Genomic DNA, 17,147 nt, shown 5'->3' with positions numbered 1-17,147 from the left:
CGGGGAGGGGCGGGGCTTGATGACCATTTCCTCCGGTGGACAGCGCGCGCTCCTCTCCCGCCAGCGATTTAAAAGGAATCGCGCATGCGCGCTGAGGCGCATCTACCCGGCTTTTTTTCCGCGGTGGCGGTGCACCGGGTGAGGGCGGGAGGGAAGGCCTGGCGGGGCAGTGGGCTCACCGGCACACAGCACGGACAGCGGCCATCCGAGTCACTCACCGAGCTGCCTGTCGGTCGCGGCTGACCCCGTGTGCACCCGGTACGCTGGTGAAGGCGGCAGCCACCCCCCCCCCCCCCCCCAGTCCCGGGCATCGGGCTGCGGCCATCCTCGGGTGTGCGGCCACAGCGGCCCCTCCTGCCGCCGGCAGCAGCAGTGTGGCTGGGCCGGGTGGAGCAGGCTCCCCACCGCTCCCTTCCCCACCCCACCCCACCCCACCCCACCCCATCCCGCGCTCTCCGACCTCCGCCCGGAGCCCCTGAGCTGCGAACCGAAGGTGCAGCCAAGTTAACGAGCGACATTAACTCACTCTGGCCCTGTCCCTTCTCAATTACAGGACAGCTTTCGCCCGCACGTCCCGCTCCGAAGATGCCCAGGAAAAGGTACCTCTTGACCTGCGTGCGTGTCGCGAATGACTACCATGCCTATCATCAGGCCTAACGTGTAATGTTAGTCGCCACGTTTAAAATCCCTCTTTCCCCAACTCTTTTAGTGAGAGAATAGAAGAACATTCAACAAAGACCGAAAAAACAAACGAGGTACTGCGATCCAGAAAGCGAAAAGCAGATGTTGCTATTGTGAGTCTAACCGCACACAAATGTGTCACTATGTATTAGCATGTTTCTTAAAACTAAATTTGGTAATGTCTTTTTTGATCGTAGTGTCTGCAAGATTTTGACGAAGTTACTGAAGAACAGGCAACGAACCCGTTTGAAGATAAGGTAATGGCATATTGGGTTCATGTTTCTCCATTTTTTTGAATTACTAATTTCTCGGTGCAAATACTTAAGTTTTTATAAACTACTTCAATAAAGGTAGAAAGTCTTATCGTTTCACAATGTTGCATTAACTGGATTTTGTCGTATTTAGCTTCATTTTTTTTCCTGTGTACCTCGAAGTCCAGATCCTATGGGTCGTTTTAGGGTTAATTTAGTTGCATTTTATGGTTGCTTGTGGGCCCAATGTGACAAATGATCAACTATTATTCCTAATTAATGTAAAATTTTTGTTTTGTGCATCCCTCAAAAAGTTAAATACCATATGCAATTCATTCCTTTTCCATCCTTTAATGTTGCACATACTCCCCCAATCCTTCATTGTACTTTCATATTCCTCTGACCATCCCAAATTCAGCTTCCTTTTGACTTATTCTGCAATTTGACAGTCTTCAAGGCCCTTGAAGACAATCATTGTTCACCGTTGCTGCCATCTAGTGAGTATAAGCATAATTGCGCTATCCTTTATTCTCTGCCAGGAGTTCATCCTACCGGACCTCTAGGTTGCATTAATTGGTCAAATACCGACCCTTCTGCACCTTGCTTTTTTTCAATTGGTCTGCCTGAATACTGTGCTGAATTTCTAAATCGTATTTTCCTCCTTTTGTTGCACTGAATACCTTCAACTGGACATGAATTGCAAGCCTTAATCTTACCCACGTTCTTCACAACTCCCTGGATTTTTTATTACTTGATATTTGATCAATAATCAGCCTATTTTTGAGCAATTTCTGTTTTGGCTGTGGCCCACTTCTGAGACCCACCTCTGGTTCAGTTCATCTCTTCAGTAGCCAGAGTCAACTGATATTGTTAACTGGATCTTTGGTTTTATTTCTGACTTTTGAATTTACCATTATCATCCTGGGACACTAATCCAGTAAATTCCTGTCCCACTTTGAGTCTCTTTTCTACCTAAAATTAAATATGGGACTTGCCAAATGTGTGCCCATGTTTCATGTATGGTTCACTCCCTTCAATCTAACTCCATCATAGCATTAAAATGGCCTTTCTCAAATCACAAATGACATTCCTTTCTCCCTTTTTTGTCTGTGATAAAACTTTTTTCCAATTTGTCTGCAGTCTTCAACACAATTGACCATTTCAGCATGTGAAGTTAGGAGGTACTGCTTTTGGTTCCATTCATGTTTAATGAATTGTGACCAGAATCACCTGCAGTGGTTTCATTTCCTCTGGAGATCTAATCTTGGCCCTTTGTTATCAACTACATGATAGTTGATTTAGAACATTTGAAAATGCATCAGGTTTCATATGTATGCAGCTGACATTCATCTCTATTTCACCCTTTCTGCTCTGCACTATTCTGTTTCTCTGCAGTCTTTCAGCCCAACCTCCTGGGTTGTACTCAAGTCTTTTGACCACTTGTTTTGATTTTTCCACAACTCTTAGAGGAATATTCACTAGAATTGTGGTTCAGGTGTGTGCAACTTTAGATGCTCTTATGTAATTCATAAGATCTACTTTATTTTCTTCCAGATGTATGATGTCGATGAATATTTGGGTATTAAGTTTGTGCATTTTGGATTAAACAAAACTTTATAGTTCAGACCAGTTATGTTCTTATCTGTAACACAAACTTTTCCATTGAACCAGCATTTTTAAATGACTGAGTGACCAGAATACCTTTTCCATTTGGAAATCTTGGATCAAATGCAAATCTAAATCTCGATGTCATGTAGTAGCTTGCCTAGTTAAAAGGTGTAATTTTGGAGAACTCACTGAATAACTTGCTTGCTTTTCCCCTAATTTTCTCAGGTACTGACTTATCCAAGGCCACAGCATAAAGAATGTCAGCCAGCCATCAGTTCATGACTCAAGTGGTCATCATTTGTATGAATATGTAGAAAACTATTAGCTTCTCAATGGAACACTTGGATGTTTATCTTCTCCACATTTGATTATTGTAATCTGAGAAGATTAGTTTAATGCTAATCTTTATCCTGCTCCAGATACTGAGTGCTGGGCCACTTGATTGCAGGAACATTACCTGGTCTGATCACATTTTTGGATGATGAAAACAGTTGTGACTTGGGCTTCATTAGTAAGACCAACAAATAATGCCCATCCCCAATTGCTCTAAGATGGTGAACTTAAATTGCTGCTGTCCATAGACAGACATTTCCAATATTTGAAAAGGTTGTTTCCAGGTCAAGGTGGTGCAGGATTTGGAGAGCAATTTGCAAGTGCTGGGGATTGCCAGGCATTTGCTTCCTTAGTCCCTTCTTGTGATAAGAGATGGAAGGTGCTGTCAAAAAAACTTCTGGTGAATGATTACATTTTGAAGATTGAAGGACTGCATGAATGTTTCTGTTGTGGATGGAGTGCAATCCAGCAGGCTGCTTTTGAGGTTGTGGTGGTACTGCAAGCAGCCATTGCCATGTAGATGCTAGAAAGTCTTTAGTTGGGCAAATCACTGAAAATGTTTGCTGGCCTGCTCTTATAACCACAAAATTTAGTGATGGGTTTAATTGTTTCTAGTTATTGGTGTTTCCCAGGTGGGGGGGCTGGGTGCTTGACAATGGTTACTCGTATAAGTCATCTATTACTTGAGTAATTCATACACCTACAATATGCTGGTGGTGGAGTGAGTGAATGTCAAAGGTGACTTTGGATATGCCTCAAGTGTTTGTGAATGATTTTGGACAGTTGACTAAGCTATTGAAGTTTAGTGCCTGGATTCTTGTTGGGTGTTCAGCCTTGCTGGCTTGTATGGCAATTTGACTTCAGGCATGGGAATAATAAATTTGAATATGTTCTGCCACTTTGCAAAATTGTGACTGATCTTGATTCCACATCAGCCTTCGCTCCATATCCATTTGACATCTTTCAGATTTGACCTTGTAATGTTTTTTTGCACTAGTTCAAAAGTTCCATCACACTGCACAATTCGAGTCATGGAAGAGCACAGTTTGTGTATTAGCAGCAAAGCTCCTCAAAATAACGTTACAAAGCAGTTGTCTTAATGGCAATTAATAAGTTTCATAGTCACCTATTGGTATCAGAACTTTAATGAGATCTGGAATAAATTCCCCAGCTGTCATGGTGGAATTTGAACTCTTATCATGTGATGTGCTCAGGCTTCTGAGTAACTAATCACTATCTTTCAAGTAATCAGGAGCATTTTGTCTGTGCAGTTTGAAGCCACTGTCAAGACTCAAACTGCTAGTATGAGACTTTCCCAAAGAGATTATAAGCCAGTAAAATAAATTTCAGTCTGATGACAGGAGCAGGTCCAGTATCCCAGCAGGATGTATGGGAAGGGTGATATTAAAATTGGGGAAGACAGCCCAACTAACATGGCTACGCTAGCTCTTGACTTTGCCATCATAAACTGAATAAATGCCTAATCTCAAAGAGCACTTTATGCATTTGTAAAATCAACTTTAATTGCAGGATTGCTGGAATATTAAAACCAACTGTGTGAGTCCTTGCAGATTCATTTCATCGTCACATAAAAATTCAGATGGCATGATTACATCATATTCCACAAGTAATATTCAATACAAGTTCAAAAATGTCTTGGTAACCCCAACTAGAGCTTCACCATTACCAGTCTTCTGGTAAGTTATTCACTTACACTATACAGTTATGTACCTTGAATGCACATTCCAATGAGACTGTTCATTATCCAAGTTACCAGATAATAGAAATTTATACAACCTTATTTTCAAAATATCAACAGCTGGGCAAATAGAGATGAGGTATGGAATATTCTTCTGAAAAAAGAACAGATGTATTTGAGAGACAAAGATGTTTTACAAAAACATCCTCTCTTGCAACCGAAGATGAGGACTATTCTTTTGGACTGGCTAATGGAGGTAAGGGCACCATTTGGAGCATTGATTTAATTCAAATTCTAAACCCATTGTTTTATTATTTGTGGATATTGCCAAAGTCATTAATGAGTTGCTCCACTCCTTGGAGCATTAGGATTTTGATCCATATGTAAGAAGTCAATGATTGTATGAAGAATTCAAGAATGGCAGTTGCAATGTTAATTTAGAGAAAGTAGATATTTCTTAAATCTACCTTGCAAGATACTGCCAGAGGCAAGACATTTGGAAAAGGCTGAATGCTGAGAAACATGGGCAGTATCTGTGGAAAGTTAATGTTTTGGGTTGATAACCTACTGACAGAACTGGAAAAAGTGATAATTGTTCATACTGAGGCAGGAATTGTACACTGCCTTTGTTCTTTGCAGGAATGCTTTGACAAATATTTAAAAATTAATAATTGGAAATTGTCATTGGAAATGTTGCTACCTGTTAACTTTTTTTTTAACTACTGTAAAGGTTTGCGAAGTCTACAAGCTACACAGGGAAACATTTTATTTAGCCCAGGACTACTTTGATAGGTTTATGGCAACACAGAACAATGTTGTAAAGACACGATTGCAGCTTATTGGAATTTCGGCTTTATTTATTGCTGCAAAGCTGGAGGTATGGCAACATTTACAAGCAATCTAAGAATTGAGTATATTTTCCATGTAGCAACAGAAACATTTAATTCTAACATTTTGCAGGAAATATACCCACCAAAGTTGTACCAATTTGCCTTTGTTACTGATGGGGCTTGCACAGAAGAAGAAATTCTCAGCATGGAACTTGTTATTTTGAAGGTACTTTAATTTTAAGTGTTTCCAATATCTAACATGCAGGATGGCTGAAGAAATTAGAATAAACTGGTTTTTATTCTACCTTCAAACGGAATAACATTTGAAACTATCTCCATTGTTCCAAAATATTTGCAAATGCTATTAATTGAGCTGAGTTCTATGTAACAGATTATTCAATGTTTTCAAATTATTCTAGGCTCTGAAGTGGAGTTTGTGTCCTGTAACCATTGTGTCTTGGCTTAACATCTACATGCAAGTTGCTTTTTTGAAAGAAATGTATGAAGTACTAGTACCACAATACCCCCAAGAAATATTTATTCAAGTAATGGAGGTAAACTTATTTTCAATCATTTATTTTAGCTGCTATTGACAAATCATAGGCTAGTAATAATGCTTTTAAATGTTCCTCAGTTTGGTTTCTGCTGCTTAACAACACATTGTAGTACAAATTTAACACTTTATGGGTTTGTGATGTGGCATGTTGAAGGAAGTTACTGTTTGACAGTCAAAAATACTTTGAGCACAGAGCAGCTTTGTTCTTAAATATAGTTTAAAACAATGTCAAAGCTGCATGTTGGTCAAGGAATGCAGATATTGCACTACTGCTGGAAACATGACAGTTTCATCCTCAGTGGTCAGTGAATTCTCAATGTGCATTTCTTCTAAAATGCATTCAGATATGACTTGCTGCAATTTTGAAGAAGCTGGGAAAATGAGCATCATTCAAAGCTGTTTCTGACTGCAGGAAATACTAGATTCCATGTCCATAGAAGCGAATGCATGCACACATGCACCACAACGTTTAGCACAGCACACAATTAGATTAAACTCCAATGGACTAGGTGGGTGGGGTTAGAGGTAGAAGAAAGGAATATCCTGTCTCTCCTGCTTTGAGTTGTTTTTGTAATAACAGCCAAATTTTTTGTTCTCAATAGCTACTGGATCTCTGTATTTTGGATCTCAAGTGTTTGGAATTCACGTATGGAGTTGTGGCAGCTTCAGCTTTGTATTACTTTTCTTCTTGTGACCTAGTTCACAAAGTATCAGGTAGGGTGATGTTTTTGTTTATGTACACTATGGACCAAATGTAAATTTAATTAACAATTTACTTAATGCTTAGGTTTTGAATGGAGTGAAATAGAAGGATGTGTAAGATGGATGATTCCATTTGCTATGGCCCTGAGGGAAGTAGGAAGCATAAAACTGAAGAGTTTGAAAGGTGTCTGTTCAGAGGATATGCACAATATACAGACACACTCCAACAGTTTGTCACTATTGGTAAGTTTTATTTTGTATGCACACAGGACCAGGCATTTTGTGACTATTAACCTATACAATTGGTACAGCATTGGGGAGGGGGAAGGGTGGGAAGAGAAATAGTACATTCATATGTTTGTCCCTAATTTTCAACTAGACACAGTTAGATCTTTAATTCACTTCTTGAATATTTACAGGTTGGTTCATAAGTGGTTGGGTTAAATGGGTAATTCCTGTCTTGGATTTGTTCTGAACTGAGCTAAGAATAAGTGCCAGTCAGAAATGGCAGCCTGGAGAGAGTGTCACACTGAGTTTGGCTGAGATGTTAAACCTACACTCCAGGTTGTGTGCTGGACGTGGACATCACTGGAAAACTTTTGGATTTTGCTATTTGCTAATTGGTTGTTTTCCCTTGCATTACCACAGTGACCACACTTTTTTCGAGTGAAATATTATGAAGTTATAAAAAGCATGAACTTAAGGTAATGCCTGAGATGTAGCTTTTCTGCAGGCCACAGAATGAGGAAAATCATTTTTTTTAAACTGAAATACAACAAATTTAGATCTTAAAGGAAGTTTTCCTCCAGTCAATGTAATTGGGCAATATTTTGTTTTTTAGTTTCATTACCTGCCTTGAATTGATTTTTTTTTGTGCTTTTTGTTTTTATTTAAGGATAAAGCTCACTCTAAGCAGGCACTGCTGTTGGAACAAAGTTCACCTATACCTTCTGGAATTTTAACTCCACCACAAAGCAGCAAGAAACAGAACTCCTGGTGTGGGTCCTTGTGAAATACACTGGCAACCATGGCTTAGTGGGTGAATTTTTCACTTTGAAATCCAAATGAGAATATGCCTTGATGCAATGAACAGAAAAGTTGGGACTTGATTTGTGTAATATTCAATGCTGAAGACAGCCAGGAATTTTACTTGTGGCAGTGTCACTTAATTCTGAATGTTAAAGCTACTACTTGTATGACTTGTTTTTAATATTGACCTTTTTATACCTGTTAATACAGCCAAAAACTCCAACCAAATAAGGAGTACATTGAGTAATCCTGAATGCTGCTAAGGAGGGTGGCTCTCTGAAAAATGAACAACAAGGTCATAGTATTGATTTATAAAATTGTTTATGAACTTTAAGCTGCTATGTTTATTTTAAATAAAGGTACATATACATTCTTTGCCCTGTCCCATCTGTAATGATACAAAAGAACAGACAAAAATTAGAACAGACAAAAATTAGAACAAGGGGAGCAGTGGTTCTTAATGATCTTTGCAACACAAGGATGTCAAGTTCTGGAAACCAGGATGCTGAAATTTCTATTTCTTCCACCCAAATAGAAAGTGGTCATGTACAGGCTTCTAAGAGTAACTGTGCTGGGACAATATAAAAGAAATTATGAAAGCTTGTTGGAAAAGCTTAGTGTTAATCTGTGGGTATTTTCAATTGATGAAGACTAGAAATGAGCAGATAGCTGGATGAGGAGTTTGGGGATTTTTTGGATAGTTTATTAGAACAGTATATGCAAGAGGCAATCAAAGCAGATTCTAGAAGTCCTGTTCTGTAACAAGATTAATTACCTAGGAGTACCATTACAGAGGTAACCGATTATTTGATGAAGATTGTTTGAGGAAGAGAAGAATGGGTCTAAGATTAGTATTTTAAACTTGAGGGCAATTGTGAGAGTATGAAAGTAGGGCTAAAAGTGAACTGGCAAAATAGGTTAAGGGATTGGCCAAACAAGATGCAGCTCCAGAAATGCAAGAGGAATTTCCTTAAAACAAATATTTCAAGAGGACCACCTACCAGCAATGCTGGGAGGAGGAGAGAGAGGGAGAAGAAATCAAGTCAGAAGAACAAACAGAACATGACCAGCAAAGAGTAACTAAGTTTATTTGACTGGGTTTATCTTGTACTCTGGTTTTAAGTGTTTCTATAGATTTTTGTTTCGGAGTCAGGAGAATTAAGAACAAAAAATATGGCAGAATAAATTGAGCATTTTGCATTGGTCTTCACTAGAAGATGAAAAGAATGTAAGGCAAAAAGGACTCTCAAATTACAATCAGCATGGCAAAGCGTTGAAACTAAGGGCTGATGAGTCCTTCAGTGTTGATGGACTTCAACTCTAGGGTCTTAAGTGACTAGTGAGATATTTGATGCATTAGTTTTTAAAATTCTAAATTTGAGAAAAGTTCTATTATATTGGAAAACAGCATATGCTTCCTATTTTTGCATAAAGGAGTTGAGGTAAAAAAGGAAACTACAAGTGTACTACGTACTGGATATTGGAGAGAATCTAGAATCAATGCTCTCCTATATTTTGAAAAAAGATGAGGCAATTTTTTGGTGGAGTTTTTAAAGAAGTAAGCTCCAAAGGGTATTGGAGATAGAGCCATTGGATATTTTTAAGGCAGAGATATATCGATACTTGAAAGCCAGGGGCTGAATGTTAGTGCAGAACTAAGATGGCAAGATTTTGCTAAATGGCAGAGTAGGCATAGAACTGAGTGTCCCCCTCCTGTTCCTAATTTATCTGCTTGAATATCTATGTTGGGTGACATTTTAAATGGTTTCCTTTTCTGCAATTCTTTCACCTACCAAACCCTTTCTAAATCACCACTAACAATCAAAAAAACTTTTAACTTTGTCTTTGCCTGATTGCTCATATCTCCCTTTCCTCTCAATTCCTTGAATGTATTGATCCTTAATACTCAACCATCTTTCCAATTTCAAATCACAATTGTTTTCTATGCCTTGGCATTCTGCTTTCTCAAAGACCAAGTAATCTTCCTCAGTGATTTCAATCAATGGTTTATCTTCACCAAGATCTTAATTTCACTATTTCCATCCTTGTAAAACAACCACAGCTATTACCGGTCTAGGTTTTCGAATGGCCCTGGTCAAAATTACTATGCATTTGGTAGATTATCAGATTTTCATTGTCACTACCCCTCCTTGAATTGTCTTCAGCTTTTAACATTGACCACGGCATTCTCCAATAACTCCCCTCATCCACCACAGTGGAACTACATATTCCTATTTATCCAGTCAAACTCAAATGTTCCTCTGCAATAGCTCTTCTTTCCACACCTGAAGTAGTATATCTTGACTTTTGTTTCTTCCCACCCTCTCTTCCTGCACAAGATTTAAATACTGGGCCTAATTCTAAAACCTGTCTGATTCCATGTTACTTAGCTGCATGCTCTCTCAACCTCCAACTGTCAATTCTGTCAGACAGTAATGGAAGACAAACTTGCAAATAAATGTTTGGAAGGCCAAAGCCATCATGTGATCCCCACCACAAACTTTATTCCTTGATCATTAACCACCTCTTTATCCCCAGCAACAATGCTTTGATGGGACTACTTGGATATAACAATAAGCCTCTGACCATATCTGCACTATCACTATCTTTTCCATAGTAATATTGCTAATCTCTGTTCTGTCAGCTCATCTGCTAAAATCTCACACACGCCTTAAAGTTTTAAATATTTTATTTTCTTCTTTGGACTCTTTGTTGGGCCTCCTACGGTCCAAAAATTAGAGTTAATCGAAAACTCTACTCCCTATATACTATGTTGCAGGATCCAATTCGCCTTGGACTAACCCACAATGGCACCTAGTTAATTTTAGAATTTTTATCCTTAATTTCAAATTCCTTTGTGATCCAAGTCTTGCCCCACAATCAAAGCAATGGAAGGGATCAGTGGAGGTGTTATCATGCAGCACTTCCTCTCCAATAACCTGCTTATCCACACCCAGTTTGGATTTCATCAGGATCACTAGGCTCTGGCACCTTGGTCCAAACATCAACATAGAAAATTAGAACTGGAGCAGAAAATATCAGTTTTAAATAGAGTTTGGCTTTTGCAAAGTTCCTACCACATGGACTTGGCATAACAAAGTCTTGGTCCAATGGCAAAAAGTTCCAAGACAACTGGAGACCAGGCTCTGCACACTGTTAAATGTAGATGCATATACACAAATTGCACACACTGATACATTCTGACTAAATAAACTCATGGATCCTCCCATACTTCAGCTTCCTCTCAGTCTCCAACTGCACATCAAGAGTGAGGCTGTCCACCAAACACTGTTCACCTACTTCCCAACGTGGACCAAAGAGATAAGGTGAGAGTAAGTACCCTTGACATCAGGCAGTACTTTAAGTGTAACATAAATGAATTGAAATCAATGGGCACCATGGGGAAAGCATACCAATCGTTGGAATAATATCTCACATAAAGGAAAATGATTGTGTTTGTTGGAGGTTCAATCATTCCAGCCTTAGGACAGCACTACAGGAGTTGCTCATGAGAAGAGAAATGGTGATGGTCACTGATGATTGCAGCATATTCAATTTCGTTCACAATCTCAACAAATGAAGCCAATCACGGCTGCATGAAGATAAACCTAAATGACATTCAGGCATAGGCTGATAAATAGCAAGTAACACTTCTGCCATCAAAGTGCCAAATTTGATCATCTTCAACAAGAGAAAGTCTAAACATCTACTATTCTTGACATTACCATCGCCCATTCACCCAGCCGTTAACATTCTGGGGTTCACCATTGATCAGAAACTCAACTAGCCCAGCCAAAAAAATTCTATCCCTACAACAGCAAATCAGAGGCTAGGTTTCTGCAGCAAGTGACTTATCTCCAAAAATGGCACTTTAGAAAATGCAAAGTGTAAACTCCTCCTTGTTGAGATATTAAGACGATAGCTTACTGGCACTACTGTTACATATGTGTCTAGACAGGTTATGGGCACAGAATGTATTGCACTTATTTTGAATAACTGAAATTATCCATATACCTTGTGCTTCAAATCCTAGAAGGGAACATTTCCTTGGCAAATGTAACAGCAATGCCAACTTCTCTATTTGTATCGTAATAACAGAAATCATTCCAATTCTGAAAGCTGGCTTCCCTCCTACCCCATCCCCCCAGAAATCCTGAAGTAGGCTTGAGTTTAGTTTAGAATTGTGAATTTTTATTCTGTTAACATATACAGTAACAGGTGCTAGTTGTGTTAACTTGTCCATGTTGAACCTTACCTGTAAGCAGTCTACTTGCAGCAATCAAGAGATCTAGAAGGTTGGGGAAGAAGTGAGCGTAAAGGTAGGGTTTAGATCAAAATTCAGGGATATCAAAACAAATTTATATTTTCTTCATTCTAAATACTTTATGCTTGAACCAGTTCCATGATACATGAGAAAGTGTTGTGGCTCTGGAGACACAAAGCACACATACATTTACTTCCCATCTCTGTAAATAAACTAGTGGCTGAAGCAAACATAAAATGCCTGATAATAGTCAGAGCTGTGCTTTTGATGTCCAAGCCCTTCCAATCAATACTAGCAATTTCACATTGATTCCTGCTGTATTAAACTTCTGCAAATAAAGTAAATGTAAATTGACAAATATTCACTTTTGATCATTTGTCCAAGTATCAATATTGCTTCGCTTGTCTACTGTTGCTATGAATTTTATCCACTGTTTAAAATGGGGTGAAGTTGATAAACAGATCGATCCCCATTTTGTGCGCAGTGAGAAAAAGAGAATGAAAGAAAGACTGAACATGTAATAATGCTTTTTAAGCTTTTAAAATCCCATGGCACTATGCCAGTATAGTTAAATAATGTACTGGATATCGATTATCTCACAACCAACACTTCAAGCAGATAGCTAGATGCTTACAGGTATCAGGCAATGTTCTGGTCAAAATGAAAGCTTTTAACTGGTATTGGTGCTAGAGTGCAGGCTGAAATATCCAAATGTAACTAAGTAGAGGTCTTTGGCTTGAAACCTTAACTCTTTCCACAGAAGCTTTCTGCTGGGTGTTTCCAGCATTTTCTGTTTTTACTTAAGACAGATGACTTGTTATTTATTTCATTGCTATTTTTAGGACTTTATTCTATGCAAATGTTCTATGTTATTACAATAATTTCACAGCTGTGGAGAGAGAGAAACACAGTTAATGATACAGATCAAAAATTCCCTTCAAAGATTCTGTCTAACCTGGACAGTATATTCCAATCTTGTTTGTATTTCTAAGTTCCAGCATCTATGCTGCAGTTGAAAGTACTTAATTGTTTGTACAGCATTTTGGGTCATGCAAGTCTTTCTTCCTTTTATTGTCTCTGCCCCCTGAATGAAAGGGCCATTTTCATGGAAAAAAAATAAGAGAAACTGCAGAAGCAATTTCAAGATTAGTCTGAATGTTTGATATTATCTGGTCTCAGCTAGCCACCTGATGATTTTTATTCATATATAAAGGCACTGAACAAACACACTAACTTAATAGGCAGTTAACAAATATTTTTTTGGATGACCAAGTACAAAATAATGATGCTTATTATTAATTCATTTTTAAATTATTAATTTGAATTTAAAAATGAATATAACAAAATTTAAAAATTATCAATTTAAATTAAGTAATTTCAAATTTAGAGGAATAGGTTATTAAATATATCTAGGTTTTTGTTATGCGAAATGTGGAGAAAATCATTTGCATCCATCTTCTTTCAACTAGAGCAGTCACTTTGAAATTATATGTAGCAATCACACTGGGACACATTTTGTGAATTTGTGGTGGGCATGATAGCCAAATAATTGTCACTTTTACCATTTGAAATTGATAATGTATAGATTTCTGTGCACAAGTAGTTTAATATTAAAATCCCGGTATGTGTTGTAATTCGATCATAACAATGTTTGCAGGACTTTTTTTTCATCATATCCAGGAACAAATAAAGAAATATTGCCACAGACAATTTCACCCAGAAAAAGTCAGCATGGATTAGTGAAGAGCTGGCCTTGCCTGAGGAACTTGACTGAATACTAATGAGGAGGTAAACAATAGACAGAGGAATATCAACGCAATGGGTGTTATTTATACGGACTTCCATAGATGATTTATTAAAGTTCTGTGTAACTGTAGCTTGTGGAATTTAAAGCAATTTATTATTCTGGTTAGGAAACCGGCTTTGAGGCAGGAGAAAAAAAGGAATAATGGGTAGCTCATCAAATCAGCGGGGCATGACTACTCCTGTTCTGCATTAGGGATAAATATTAGGGCAGCAACTATTCAACCATATTTCTAAACAGATATTAGAATAGAAAACTTCATCTTCAAACTTCAAATAAGACAAAGATAGTTGTTTTGCATTGGGCAGTGTAAATGAAAGCGTTAATTTAGAGTCTCATTAATAAATTAAAGAAATGGGAAAAATCTATGATAAATGTATTTGAATTTGGACAAATGTGAAATAGTCTACCTTGGACACAAAAAGGACAGAATGGAATATCTTCTGACTGATGAAAGCTAGAAATTGTGGATTTTCAAAGAATTTTAATTAACATGTCAATGCCAGATACAGAAAATATTCAAAAAGCTAAAAGAATGCTAGCCTTGTACTTAGTGCATGATGAGGCTTTAGTTGTGCTATAGCTATACAAAAACAAGTTAGAACATACCTGAAGTACACTGTTGAATTGTGGGATCAGATTTAAGAAAGTACATATTGGATTTAGAGGGAGTGCAGCATAAATTTACTGGAATTAAACATGGACTCTAAACTTTGCGGGGAGTTTATTTACATTAACTAGGGCTGTAGTCCATGGAATTTGGAAAGTTGTGAGGTGATCAAAGTTTTCATATTATTTCTAACACCAGTGAGTTTAAAATTGAAAGCCAGGTATTTCTGCAATCAAACTAATTTTTACTTGTAAAGGACGTTTGGATCATATTTTCGCATCTTTGAACTGACGTTAGTAGATTTTTGTTAACCAAAGGTCTTAGGGCTATGGGTCAAAGGCAGGAAGACAGAATTCTCATGAACTAAATTGCCCGCTCCTGCTCCTACAAACCTGAAACACAGTTAAGTAAAAATGAAGTAGTACTAATAATTTTACGCATCATATCAGAACGTGCTCCCAGTGCCCTGTGTTGTTCCCCAGTATGCTTTCTCCTTCCTGTTCCTGCAAAACATTTACAAGCATGCAAATGTGGCAACTCTCTTTAAGGAATGACATTCTGATTCAAAACAGCAGCACAATAATGCAAGGCACATTTGTTTCGTGCAAACTAAACAGAAGGGACAAAGTACTGGAAATCAAAGTTGCAATTAAATAACATCAAATTGCTGCTTCAATGCAATCAGAAGCTATTCTACAAAATTGAAAATAAAAAAAACTAGAGGACGTAAATCTCAAATTAAAACAGAAAATACTGGAAACACTCAGGTCAGGTAGCAATCTGTGGAAAGAGAAACAGTTAATGTTTCAGGTTCACGAACCTTCATCAGAATTGGGAAAGAGAGAAAACAAATTTGTTTTCAACAGCAGAGAAGGAGGGATGATTGAATAAAAGGAATACCACTGATAGGATAGTCACCAAGTGACTAAATGTGGTAGTTAAGTGGAATTTAAGTGCTATTCATTGCTTACAGATGAGCCTTCAACACCATAATACAATATAAACTAATCTCTAAACTCTTGGACCTCGGCCTTGGGGGCCTCCATCTACAACTGGCTTCCAGACTTTTTGACTGGCAGACTTCAGTCGGTTAGAATTGGTCATAACATTTCATCCACCCTGACCCTTAACACTGGTGCTCCCCAGGGTTGCGTGCTCAGCCCCCTGCTTTATTCCCTGTATAGCCATGACTGTGTGGCCAGATACAGTGCCAACTAAGTTCACCGATGACAACACCGTTACAGGTCAGATCAACAACAATGATGAGATAGAGCACGGGAAAGAGATTGCAAACCTTGTGACGTGATGTCACAACCACAACCTAGCCCTCAATGTCAGTAAGATGAAAGGGTTGGTTGTTGACCTAAGGAAGCGGTGGTGGGGCGCGGGGAAGAACGCATCCCTGTTCTTGTCAATGGAACTGCTGTTGAGGTGATCAACATCTTCAAGCTCCTTGGCATCTATATCACCAGCAACCTCACCTGCTCCCTATTTTGATTCTACAATCATGTTTCCCTTCTCCAGAACCATCGGTAGAATCATGCAGATAAACAAATGGATGTACATAATTTTGTGTAAGACAAAAATAGTCTTTGCAACTTCCATGAGAGCCCTTTGAACAGGAGCTTCAAATTGCCTCTCTTGACTGGGAGCAACAATTTAAAGAAAAATATCAACTGATTTTCAATGACACGTTTTGAGCCTTTATGTCTTTTTTATGGGAGTGGATGCATGCTATCTTTTTCAATGTCCTGTAGTTTCTCCTCTTGCAAGAGGTACCCAAGACATTGCTCGAAGATTTCTACCTCACGGGCAGGAAATGCGACAAGGCTACTGCAAATAATGCACTCGAACATAAATTTATCGCCGAACGCAGACGGAGATGGGCAACAGGATGGCGGAGCTGCTCCGTGCTCGCCGCCAATAAACTGTTTGTAGTGGGACTGGAGCAACACACAAAGCGCTGGCGGGACTCAGCAGGTCAGGCAGCATCTATGGAGGGAAGTAGACAATCCAGATGAAGGGTCTGGACCCGAAACGTCGACTGTCCACTTCCCCCCACACACGCTGCCTGACCTGCTGAGTTCCTGCAGCGCTCTGTGTGTTGCCCCTTTAAACACCAGCCCGGCTCCGGGGCCCCCGCCCCCCCTTCCGACCGAGGCCGCCGCTCCGTCTCCTCGCTCTCCAAACCTGCTGCCTTAGCCTCTACCGAAGGCCTTTACCTTGCTGTGCTCTTCTCGGAGTCGTGAAAGTGGCTGCGAGCGGGGCAGCGAGTCCGCCATCTCCCTCAGGCCGGGCCGGGCGGCTGAGCCACAGACACTCAGGAACTGGGAGTCCCAAAGAAATGTTTGTGTATGTGGAAGCTTCGACCGCGGAGCTCCTCACTCCTCGCACACATAGAGGGAGCAGGACACATTTCACACTCGCATTATTATCCCACGGGCTCCAGCCCGGCGCTGACAAGGAATCCCCGGGTCTCAGCACCGCCCACAGCTCCGCGCCATGTTCCTCGCCCGGAGAATGCCGGGAGCACACGCACCAAAACACCTCCGCTGCTCCCCACTGACCTACTGCTGCTCCCCGTACCCTGTGCTGCCCCACTGATCTACAGCTGCTCCCCGTACCCTGTGCTGCCCCACTGACCTTCTGCTGCTCCCCGTACCCTGTGCTGCCCCACTGACCTACTGCTGCTCCCCGTACCCTGTGCTGCCCCACTGACCCTGTGCTGCCCCACTGACCTACTGCTGCTCCCCGTACCCTGTGCTGCCCCACTGACCCTG

At 39.6% G+C, this 17,147-nt stretch overlaps 2 protein-coding genes across 4 annotated transcripts in view; one reads left to right on the top strand and one right to left on the bottom strand.

The window, feature by feature from the left end:
* Positions 1-16,669, bottom strand: part of zgc:162297 (uncharacterized protein LOC555865 homolog) — a 51,451-nt gene extending 34,782 nt beyond the window's left edge. The window contains exons 1-4 of the mRNA XM_052028788.1: positions 16,590-16,669; positions 11,945-11,977; positions 4,671-4,726; positions 527-702 (exon numbers count right to left, since the gene is read on the bottom strand). The gene's annotated coding sequence lies outside the window, so the exon portion shown is untranslated. The remainder of the gene's footprint in view (positions 1-526; positions 703-4,670; positions 4,727-11,944; positions 11,978-16,589) is intronic.
* ccne1 (cyclin E1) lies at positions 104-8,065 on the top strand. Of its 3 annotated transcripts, none has more exons than XM_052028784.1 (12): positions 104-138; positions 554-599; positions 710-794; positions 879-938; positions 4,404-4,570; positions 4,693-4,828; positions 5,303-5,449; positions 5,533-5,628; positions 5,822-5,956; positions 6,561-6,672; positions 6,746-6,903; positions 7,556-8,062. In XM_052028784.1, exons 2-12 carry the CDS (start codon positions 586-588, stop codon positions 7,670-7,672), a joined length of 1,227 nt encoding a protein of 408 aa, XP_051884744.1. In that variant the 5' UTR covers positions 104-138; positions 554-585; the 3' UTR covers positions 7,673-8,062. The 3 variants fall into 3 exon arrangements, with proteins under 3 accessions (XP_051884744.1, XP_051884743.1, XP_051884745.1); XM_052028783.1 differs by lacking the exon at positions 104-138 and adding an exon at positions 168-258 and having other exon boundaries at positions 7,556-8,065; XM_052028785.1 differs by lacking the exon at positions 104-138 and adding an exon at positions 168-258 and having other exon boundaries at positions 710-755; positions 7,556-8,039.
* Positions 16,670-17,147: the final 478 nt, after the last annotated feature.

The sequence above is a fragment of the Pristis pectinata genome, chromosome 13, assembly GCF_009764475.1.
Source record: "Pristis pectinata isolate sPriPec2 chromosome 13, sPriPec2.1.pri, whole genome shotgun sequence".
Taxonomy (NCBI): Eukaryota; Metazoa; Chordata; class Chondrichthyes; order Rhinopristiformes; family Pristidae; genus Pristis; species Pristis pectinata.
Note: the sequence above shows the minus strand (reverse complement) of the source record. Positions and strands in the feature narration are given on the sequence as shown.